Consider the following 11,675-nt stretch of genomic DNA (forward strand, 5'->3'; position numbering starts at 1 on the left):
AAAAAATTTTATAAATTTTATGAAATCGGAATTTCTTTGCTTTATACTTTGAAATAATTGTTTGTATGATAACAAATAGTATAAGTTCTATTTTAAGTTTCAACGATAACGAATGGTATAAATTGAAGAATTGCACTAAATTTTTAATAAGAAGACTAATACCTTTAAATACTTTTTTTACAGGCGGTGTAGTAAAGGTCTAAGGGACTATAATTTGGCTTGGCCATGGCTGCGTCTCAGTCACAATATCTCGTATTTTGCGAGGAATTTGTGCAAAGAGGCGTAAAAAAGTTGTTTGTTTAAAAATATTTTTTTATATAACATTATAAGAGTTGAATTTGCACCCAGAAGTTGCTTTACAGCCTCTTGCGTCTAAGGTGTCGCATTAGCTACTTTTTTCCGAACCTAAAGCGTTTTAATTTTACAAGAAAAGTTTTTAGTGTGTTTTTATAGTTGAAAAACAAATTTTAATAATAGCTTTTTTATCGTTTAAGAACAGTTTTTGATAAAAACGTTTTTATCGTTGGAGAACAGTTTTTGTCCTAAATGTTGTTTTAATAATTATTTACCTTTTATATTTATAAATAAAAAAGTATTAAAAAAATCAAATTATTTGTAACAAAAACGTGTTGCAATTGTAAAAACTTTTTTTGCTTTTTAAAATTTTATGTTGCGACTCTCGGGGATTATTAAAATTATTTTTTGTTGTATTTTTATTAATTAATTAATAAAAATACAACTAAGTATATAAAAACTGATTTTTATGTTTAATGTTTAGTGAATTTAAATTTATAAACTATGAAAGTAAATAAAGTTAAAAAGCTCAATTAGATGTTATGGAATATAGCGGCAAATCAAAAAAGTCATGGCATCTCACCTTGAAAGTACTTTTTTTTTTTAAGCAGTTGTTTAAATCCTTCAAATTTTTTTTTTGAATAACTCTTATTTAAAGATTTTTCATTTATAAATATTGTTTTTTTAATTAAATTTTTAAAAAGTGCTTTCTTGAGTTTGATCCAAGACGTATTTTTGAATGATTTTTTTTTTTTTAATTCAAATAGATTTTTTTTATAAATTCAAATAGATTTGATTAAAAGAAGATTCAGTGAAATCTAAATATCAATTTAACTTATTTTTATAACAATAATTTCTTACAAAACATCTGTTGTCGTTGTAACTCATTTCATTGACTTGTATTTGTGTAATTTCAACTCTTTATCAAATTTTGTGCCGTGTAACATTTGCTACATACAGAACGTAATGGCTTAAAGAAAATAACTATACATATAACTAAATAAGGTCAACACGTTATTTACCTTATTTCTTTTATCTTTGTTTTAACCAGGATTGGGAAACTGGGACGTTTCCTTTTAACTTTAACAAAACAAAAAAACCATAATCAAACATTAAAAAAAAAATCTCCATACCTTAATATCTTTTCCTGAGTTATATATATATATATATATATATATATATATATATATATATATATATATATATATATATATATATATATATATATATATATATAATGCTATATAACTATGTAGACGTTAACATAACTTCTTACAAATTACATGAAAGCAAAATGAAAAAATTTAGACTTTTTTGGGAATGGGGTCTCATTTTTAAACGCCTTGGAGTTATCATTTTTAATGCTGAAATTTTTGACTTTAATTATTTATCAAACTCTTGACTTTACTTATTTATCAAACTTGAAACTGAACTAATTACTTAACTTGCACAAGTAAATTGAGTAAATAAGTGTTAATTCTGACTTCTGACGAATACTTCGGGCTTTCAATAAAATCTTTATGTTTTTAATGTAATAATCAGGCTTGTTATATGAATGTTTTTAAAACATGATTATTAAAAATACAAATAAGAAGCAACTGGCATTAATAATTTATCATGGAACTCTCACATAAATGCCATTAATACAAAATATCAAAAAAAGATTTGTATACTCTTTAAAGCAACACCTTATCTGTATAATTATACACCAATATAACATGGGCAAGTACCCATAAAACTAAATTAAGTTCTCTATATAGACGGCAGAAATTCGCTTCAAGAGTTATATTTTATAAAGACAAACTTACTCATGCAAACCCATTACTAAAACAGATGATTGTTTTAAATATTAACCAAATCAATATATATCAAAGTATTTTGTTTGTGTTCAAACATAAAATGAGAACTGTTCCAAGTTGATTTATAAATAACTTTTTTCAAACTAGTATAAATAAATTTAGCACTAGAGCAACTGGAAACTATAGCATATCGCGTTCCTTGCCTGTATAACAAAATAATACCAAAAACTTCCTCAATAAAAATTCCTCTTCGAAAAAATTCTTTAAAAGTTTATCTAAAAAAACTTATTTTAGATAAAAGCAATTTTATGAAAATTTTCTAATATCTTATGAGGAATAAATATCAAATATCTTATGAGTAAAATATCACAAATCTGTCCAAACAAACATCCAAAACTTAAATATATACACACAATAAATATATACACACGCAAGTATATACACACACACACACACACACACACACACACACACACACACACACACACACACACACACACACACACACACACACACACATATATATACATCAAATGTATCTTAATATTATTTTAAATTAAATTTTTATTATTTTATTATTTTATATTAGAGGTAGTTTGAATGTGTTTGTAATTAAAGTATATAAAGTTAAAACTTGTAAAAATTATGTAATTGTAAAAATATATAAAAAAAAAATTGATTCAAAAAGTGTAGATCGTACTGTCTGTATTAAATAAACTGTTTCATGATTAAAACCACAAGTTTGCGTAAATCTGGAGAAACTACGTAAAGTAGACCAAGATAATTTGGCCCGCTTTTTTTCTTTGATGTATAACTTTTTAGCTTAGTATAACTGATGTATAACTGTTGTTAGTGGAATGTAGTAATTACTTGTTAAGTGTCATACAATAAAATTACATTCAAATACATTAGTTAATTATAACCGATTAATGTTTCATTGCACATTCTAAAATCTAGTGCAATATCTCCGGTTTCTCTATGCTATCTTGGTTCGTCAAAGTGGGTTATGATGCTCTTAAGTGAGCTAAACTCGTCTTCACGGGCCTCTATATTTGTAAGTGGACTCTATATGGCATCTAGCCGGAAGAGGATAAACCACCATACCACTTTTTTAGCTTTTAATCAAATACATTAATTAGTCGTAACCGATTTATGTATAATTTCACATTCTAACATCCAGTGAAATATTAGTCCGCTATCTATATGCTATCTTTTTAACTCAAATTTTTCAGTCACTTTAATATTCTTCATTTTTCTTAAACTCAATTACACTTCGTCCATTGAAGCAGGTTATGATGCTTTTTAGTGAGCTATACTCGTCACCGGCCTTGGCGTGTGGCCTCTTTATAGCAACTAGCCTGAGGAGGATTTTATTTTTATATGAAAAAAAATTGACAAGACCTTAGACTACGCATAAATAACGTTATTTATTGGTTTTTAATACATTTTAAATTGATTTTGTTGGATTATGATATACTAATATACCCCGCTATCGGGCCCCGTTAGGTTTCTGACTGGCTAACGTGCTAAACCGCTATCAGGGTATGTAGACCCAGGAGGCTGACTAACCCGCTATCGGGGTAAGTAGACCAAGTTATATAAAACAAGGTCAAATTAAATTTTCAGCAATTTTTTTTTTGTAATCATTTTATGTTTTATTTTTTTTGATTAAAAAAAAACTTATTCATAATTAAAATTTAAATTGCGTTGGACCTCAGTATGAAACCCTCTAAATATATTGAAAAAACATAAAGCTCTTATTTATTTAATTCTTATTATTTCCTCAATTTTTTTTTATTTGAAAGCATTTTAAAACACAAAAAGCTATTATCGCAAATAAAACAAGCTATTTAACAAAGAAAAAAAAAAGAGTTGTTGAGGAACGGTTTTAACATATGATCAATGTGCCCCATTTGCATTGGGCAAACCTCCCCCGTCTTGATGTTTAAAGTGTATACGCTTTCATTCTTAAACCATTAATAATTATTATTTAACATTATTTACTAAAAATAATCCTTAAACTATAAGCATTAAATTTAGAACTTGAATAATGCAATGTTGTCAAACATCATTGAGCATATTAACGTCAAATAAGCTGTTTAAAATTTATTTTGATGTATCAAAAATCGTTTAGACGACCCCCACACTTCTAACTATGATCCAATAAATTTTTTTTTTTCTGAAAGAAGGTCGAATTATGACCAACCTTCAAGTAAATACCATAAATAACCTAAAAATAACTAAATAACTTGACTTCTTGGGGCATCTAAAAAAAAAAAAAAAGAACTGATTCGTGGTGCATGGCAGTGTTTTTAACGAAATCTAAACTGACGTACAAATAAGAAAGTGGTAAATACAAAAATACATCAACCTTTCAAAAATTATGCTGATATTTGATAATAATGACATTGGTCTATGGTTATTACAGTTTTGTGTCCTTTTTATGGATTGGTTTAACTGATGCTTTTTTTAAAGTATCAGGAATAATACCAGTAACGAATAAGAAATTAAATAGTTCAGAAAGTATTGGAGAAATATCATAAGCAAGAAGTTTAAAAAAGGTCGGAACGCTGTTTTAGACGCTGTTGGAACGCTGTTTGGACCAGAAGCCTTGCAATTATTTAGAGAAATAATAAGTGATAACTTATTTCTGTCAGTAGGTTTAATGAATATAGACTTTACTTTAGGTGTTTTTAAATACTTATGGAAATCAGTATCGGATAAGTGAATATTTTTTTAAAGTTCTTTAGGGATTAAAATTTTCTAGATTTTAACTGGATCATGTATAATTGTGTTGTTTGAAAATACACATGATGGATACGATATACCTTACAAACGCATATTTTAAAGACTTCCAGTGTTTTTCCACGTAGCTCTTAAACTATTGTTATAAGTAGAAAACTATTTGGAAAAATGGTTGTTTTTTGTTTTGCCGATTAAGTGTTACAAGTAAATTTTATAAGTTTTTTAAGATTTAGTTTGTCATATAAATTTTTTGTTTTGAGAAATATTTTATTTCGTTTTTTTATTGAGATTAACATTCCTAAAGTAATCTACGGTTTAAAGCCACGATTACTTAGTTGTTGTTTTTTAGCGGTAAGTGTTTATCTAGAAGAGTGTTAAATCTAGTAAGAAGTCTTTATGTGATTTATAAGTATTACCATTAGAAACTCTACTTACTTAATCTCAGTTTCAAGTGATTACTTTTGAAGTCTTTACTATATAGTTTTTTTGAAAATTCGAAGATAAATATTGCTTTTACGAAAATTAGTTTTTTCTTTTTTTAAAAGATGAATAAATTAGAAACTGGGGAAAATGATCCGATAATCTAATGGTCATATTTCCGGAGAAAATATCTGTAAAATTGAGTTAGAAAATTAAAGCACTTGAATGATTTTTAATTATTATTGGTAAGGATATAAAAGAAAGAAAGTTATTTGAAGGAGTGATGTTAAATACTCCGAGATTTACTTATCTGAGTTTGTTTTTATAAAATCTGTATTAAAATCACTAAGCTTCTGCATTACGGGTGACAAAGCCTTTCGAAGTCGAAGTTTCGAAGTGAACGTTTGTAACTACGAAAATCGAAGTCAAAGTTTCAAAGTCAATCAAAGCAAATTCGGACTTCGAAAATGTTCGAATTTTTTTCCGAAGTATTTCAAATTTTTTTTCGAAGTATTCCGAAATTTTCCTGATGTATATCAAACCCAGTTTTAGACCATTTTTAATGGATTTAAGAGCTATTAATGGATTTAATTCTTTGTAACAACTATTATTGCTTGTAATTGATTTGTATTACAATTTACAGATGTACAAAATAAGTTTAATCATCAGAAATATCAATGGAACCACAGTTTGTTCGGATCCTCTTGTTTTGTCGTAGTGGAGTGACAGCAGATTGACCTTTTTGGTAGGTCTTGGATTTCCTTTCTGTTTTCTCTTCTGCTGTTTCAATTGTCAAAGCAGATTGTGCATTATTTATCTTTCCAATGTTGGTCTTGAGGTAAACAATTTTGTCAACATTTCGGGGATCCAACTTTGTTCTTGAATCAGTGACCACACTGCCTGCAGCTCAGAAAACCCTTTCACTTGATGCAAAAGTTAAAGGAATGGCCAAGTATTTTTTTGCAACTTGGGAAAGTAGTGGAATCATTTTTGCATGGGCTTCCCACCACTTTAGGGTATCAGTGTTTGAGGAATTGGGACGAGGGAGACCTTTGTATGTGTCTAACTCAATTTTAATTTTTGACTTTCCATCCCTGAACAGAATTTCTTCTCCAGGCATTTCTGATGCCATTTTTTCAGCTTCGTCAAAGTCAAAGCCAGACCCTGTCAGATTAAGGGAAGCATTCCTGATTTGGGACAAAAATTCTTGATGACTTGGATGCTCATTCACCAACCTGTCCTTGAGCCCTTCCAAATCACCATACTTTTTCACCAATGCACCCTTGAAGAAGGGGTGGAGAAAATTTCCCATGGCATGGTAGTGATTCTTTGTTCCACTGTTTGGAAATCGCCTATTCAGCTCACCAGTCCGAATTTGGACCAAGCCTTTCGTGGCAGATTGTATGTCTAATTGAGCAATGTAGTTTACCTTCATCTGAAGGTTGACCAGTTGGCTGCAAGCAAGATGAAGTGTAGGATGCTTGTCAGCAGAAAAGACCTTGCTGACTTTCCGGAATGAATCCAAGATGGGTTGAACTTCCACCAAAAGTAAAAACTGATTCTCTGACGGGGTGACATCAGCAAATTCACATTTACTGTCTCTCAATTCTTCAAGGACTTCTCTCAACCGAATTACGGAGGTGATCATCATGGACTTCGAGTTCCATCTAGTCAAGCAGTCTGTGATGATCTTGACGTAAGAAACTAAAAATAGAAAAACAAAAAATAAATATTAAGTGTCACAATTATTTGCATGTGTGAGGAGGAGGAGGGGGTCGACAATATTTCAGTGTTTATAAGATGTGTAATGTTAATTTTTACCAAATACTTTTATTAATTTAAAAGTTTCTATATTAGACCAAAATATTATTAATATTACCTTCATTTTCTTGACACTTTTTTTTGATGTCATTTTGACAATTTGAACTTCTGTGAACCTTTGCAGAGAAATCCTGGGCTTGTTTGATTGCCTTGTTAATGTCGTTATTATCTTCCTCAGAAGATTGGGACGTCCCATTGTGGCATGAATACTTAAAAATTTTCTTTTCGTTGGCTTTTTGCAGCACTAAGTTAATCAAGTGATCAGCGCAAAGCAGAGAGTCTGTAATCTCTACTGTTTTCGGAATTGCAGCCTTTATATTAGCTGCTGAATTGTGCACAGCAATCCTTTGCGTACTGGCTCTGAGAAAAGAAAGGTCTGTTTGCATAACCTTATACAAAGCTTTGGCTAAGGCTGCAGCTGTATGTTGGCCACTAAATGGCTGGCAAGCAAGAACAAACTTTTTCAGTTCAAAGTTTTTGTTGATGAAATGAAGTGTTGCAGATATGTAAGAATCGTTGCTTCTGCTTGTCCACATGTCTGTCAAAGCCCCAAGGCCTTCACAGTCATTGAGTTCTCTAGCCAATTCCTTAGAAATGAATTGCTTTACCTGTCCGTTAAGCAATGGGAGTTTTTGCCTAAAAAATAAAATAATAATAACCAATTAAATATATATAATGTCAGAGTTTCAATTCAAATTACAATTATCCATGCAAACGTTTTTACAGCAGTAACTTATTTTTGACAGCAGCATACTGTACTAGGAAAGAATTTTACACACACAAACACTTTGAAAAAGTTGTTGCAGACTTGACCGTCATCCTGGGTTCCCTTTTGGCCGCATACTTTTTGAATCCTTCCGTCTCAACAATGTTGAATGAGAGTGAACAGCTCACCAACAGCTCAAGTAGGTCGAAATCATAGTCAAGTTAGCGCTTGTCAAAAATTGAAACTTTGGGCTGAAAGTATCCAACAATTGAATTGTTAGGTGTGGATTGGGCTGGCAACAGCTTCTTCTGTTTGCGTGTTTTCAGAGGAGTGTTGCTTGATGGGCTGTTGATGAAATCTGAAAAAAATTAAATTGAAACAGTTAAACTTTATTTATGAGCATTTAAAGCTAAATAAGAAGATCGCATATAACAAGGGCCGCCTGTGTTTTATAATTTTCTTACCGTCACGGTTCTTTTCATATTCGTTCACATCAACCAAAGCGTGGTGAAGTTCCAGTGGATTCGCGTTATCTTGCTCAGTTTCTGCTAGCTCAGAGGCTACCACTCTTGCAAGAATTCCTTTGTGACACTTTAAATGAGACCTTAAAGCGCCAGTTGATGAGTTTTTCATTTTTAGAATTCTTCCGCATTCCAGAAGGATCACGCTCACCTGGAGGTGCGTCATCAGGAGCCTTTATTTTGTCAAACTCTTTCCACAATGATTTTGTTGAAGGAGCCATTTTTTAACTTGTAGAGAGGTTTTTTTCAAGTTGCACAACTAAATGTTTCCTGATAATATATTGAATATTTGTTTATTTACTCTGATATTTAATCAGCTAAAGTCTTAAATTATTGTTTTTGTTAAAACTTGTATTTACTAAATCTAGTAAATACAACTATAAATTAGTGCTCAACAAACCATACTATCTGCTAAAAATTTATTTAACTTTGAAAATATAAACTTCGAAAAATTAAAAATTCGAATTTCATTACTTCGAAATACTTTGATCGTACTTTAAAAACTACGCTGAGCATTTTACTAATTACTTTTCATTGGTTGCAACAAAATAAAACTCGAAAAACTCAACAATATAAAACTCGAAAAACTCAACAATATAAAACTCGAAAAACTCAACAATATAAAACTCGAAAAACTCAACAATATAAAACTCGAAAAACTCAACAATATAAAACTCGAAAAACTAATTAAATTGATACCAACGGCTACTCATTTGTAAAAAACACCGCTCCAACCGTTGCCAACCCTGATATTAACTTTAATTTTAAAATTATTTACGTAACAAAAATATTTCAAAATTAATTAGTTTTTATTCAATAAACGATGTGCGATAAACAAAAAATAGCATACTTTTAATTAAAAAAACTTTAAAAAAATTGAACTTTGAAAATATAAACTTCGAAAATTTAAAATTCGAATTTCTTTACTTCGAAATACTTTGATTGTATACGCAATTATAAGGACCATTTTGTTCAACTTCGAAAAAATCGAATTCCGTGTTTTCGAAGTCCATATTTTTAAACTTCGAAATTCGAAGTTCGAAAAATACTTCGATTCTCGAAGTTTTTCGAAGTAAAATCTTCGTAATGCCGAAGCTTAAAAATCACCCATAATCAAAAAAGTTTTATTCTTTTCAAACAAAGTATTTCAAATAGAATAACTAAATATGGAAAATTAAAAAAAAAAACTAAATATGAAAGATCTTTAAAAAAAAAGGTCCACGTTGGCTAACATTTGACTGCCTACAGCAGATCCAATTTTCCCGACTCCATTGTCCACATTTACCTACTAATTTTTAAATATAAATTTACTTAAGGGGGGTTAGACATCCCCTACCCCCCCTTCTTTCCTCCACATCAGGACGGCCATAATTAAAGTTTAAAGATGTAGTTTATTATTTGATATAGAACTAAAAGGAAAGGTGCAGAGCCAAAAGCGATGAAAAAGATTTTTCATAAAATCATTATAATTCAAAGAACTATATTTCTTGTGGATTGAACTTAACCAGTGCACAGTGGGCTGGATATTAGAGATATGGTGGACAAAATAGATTTTTTTTTTTTTTTTTTACTAAAACCCTTTACATGTCCAAAGAATCACTTTGTATTAAGATATATTTAATTTTATTATAAATTATAGTTAAATAGTTGCTAATACTTAAAATTATTTAACAAACTTTATAAAACTTTAAAAACGCGGATTTATAACTTTTTAATTTCAAATCCTATAACTTTTTAAAATCGCGGAACTGAATAACAAACTCTTCTGGTGGAATAGAATTTAAAAAAAAATTAATGCAATAAACTTTAAAAATAAAAATGCGCACTTTAGAAAAAATGAAAATCTATCACTAGATTTGAAACTCTATTATCAATATTATTATATAATAGATTTGAAATATATAGATAAATATATAAAATTATATAGAAAATATAAATAAATATATAGATTTGAAATACTAATATTGATATTATTATATGTCCAGGACGTTTTGAACATTTATCTTTATCATCTCTATACATAAGAATATATTTTTTTATTTTTTAATCTATTGGCCGCACATTCTGGATGAATAATACTACAACGTTTTTATTATTATAAAGCCTACTGAGTTCTAAAGGTACTATGTAAATAATCAACAGTCACTCTCCATTCGTTACTATTTTCATTTTAACTTACCTGTTTGTAGGCAGTATATCCTGTAGCACCATCAAAACCAGCCTTGCATCTAAACGTCAGTTTAGTTAATTTTTTAGAATTGTAATTAGCACGGTAGTTTGTATACCACATAGCTTTTTAAGAGTGTGTTTTAGAAGATCTTTTAACGGTATTTGTACTGAATTGCCATCTATATGAATGTTCTTGGGATTTAGTTTTTGAATTTAGTTTTTGAAGATCTTGTACCATTATATAAAGGATATATATGGCAAACTATTTTTCAGCACCATTTCTCAGAAGCTGGTATGTTGATTATGATATATCATCATTAATAATTAATGGTAAAGCTTTATCAGGTGAATATATCTAAGCAGGTTTCATAGAGCTTTTATTTCAAATTTCAGAAATTTTTGTGCCAGGTTTGTATTTAAACTCACTTCTTAGTTTCAATTTTGTTGCATGAAATAATTTATGGCTAAATAAAATATTATTAACATTGTTAAGCTTATTCTTTTTGTTCTGTTTCAAACTTTTTTAAAAGAGCAACATGGTTTCCCAACTTTATTAACTGATGGTGTAGCATTTAATGTGACCGTGTATTGAAAATCTTGAGCTAGCCAATTTTCATTACTTCTCTCAAAATGAGTGTTATCATTGTTTTGCAGTTATCAACTTTTTACATTATAATTTTATTAAGTTTACAATCTTCTTGTTCTACTTGTGAAACTAGAACAGTTATATCAGTTATATCTATTAACTATTAACTAGCATCTATTAACTAGAACAGTTATATCTATTAACAGAATATCTGCAGAAACTAGAACAGTTAATTTCAATGAAAAGAATGGTATATCATAAGGAACTAGTTCATTTTGTCGTATAAGTCCGTAAATGTCGTCAATTTTTATAGTAAACAAAAAAAAAAAAAATTGTTAGGTAAGCAGTGCAATTTGTATTGAATTAAAAACAAACAAAATGTATTTTTGTTTACGAGAAATAAAAGTTGATTTCAAACTTTAAAATGTTACAAGTCATTATTTTAAAATGTTAAAGAAACCGAAAAAGAGAAGTTAAGGCCAATGTATATAATTCAAATAATTGTATACATATTACATTTACTAGTTCAAGTATTTAGTATAGGTTCTCGTAGGTTCCCTAAAGTATGTGACACTTTTTGTACAAAATAAAAGTAATAAATGTTAAAAATTTAC

At 29.1% G+C, this 11,675-nt stretch overlaps 1 protein-coding gene across 1 annotated transcript; it reads right to left on the reverse strand.

Annotated features, from left to right (window-relative positions):
- Positions 1–6,165: 6,165 nt before the first annotated feature.
- On the reverse strand, positions 6,166–7,898 carry LOC136086930 (zinc finger BED domain-containing protein 4-like). The gene is made up of 3 exons (XM_065809430.1): positions 7,867–7,898; positions 7,138–7,715; positions 6,166–6,962 (listed from the first exon to the last, which is right to left on the reverse strand). Exons 1-3 carry the CDS (start codon positions 7,896–7,898, stop codon positions 6,166–6,168), a joined length of 1,407 nt encoding a protein of 468 aa, XP_065665502.1.
- Positions 7,899–11,675: the final 3,777 nt, after the last annotated feature.

Source organism: Hydra vulgaris, chromosome 11, assembly GCF_038396675.1.
Source record: "Hydra vulgaris chromosome 11, alternate assembly HydraT2T_AEP".
NCBI classification, from domain to species: domain Eukaryota; kingdom Metazoa; phylum Cnidaria; class Hydrozoa; order Anthoathecata; family Hydridae; genus Hydra; species Hydra vulgaris.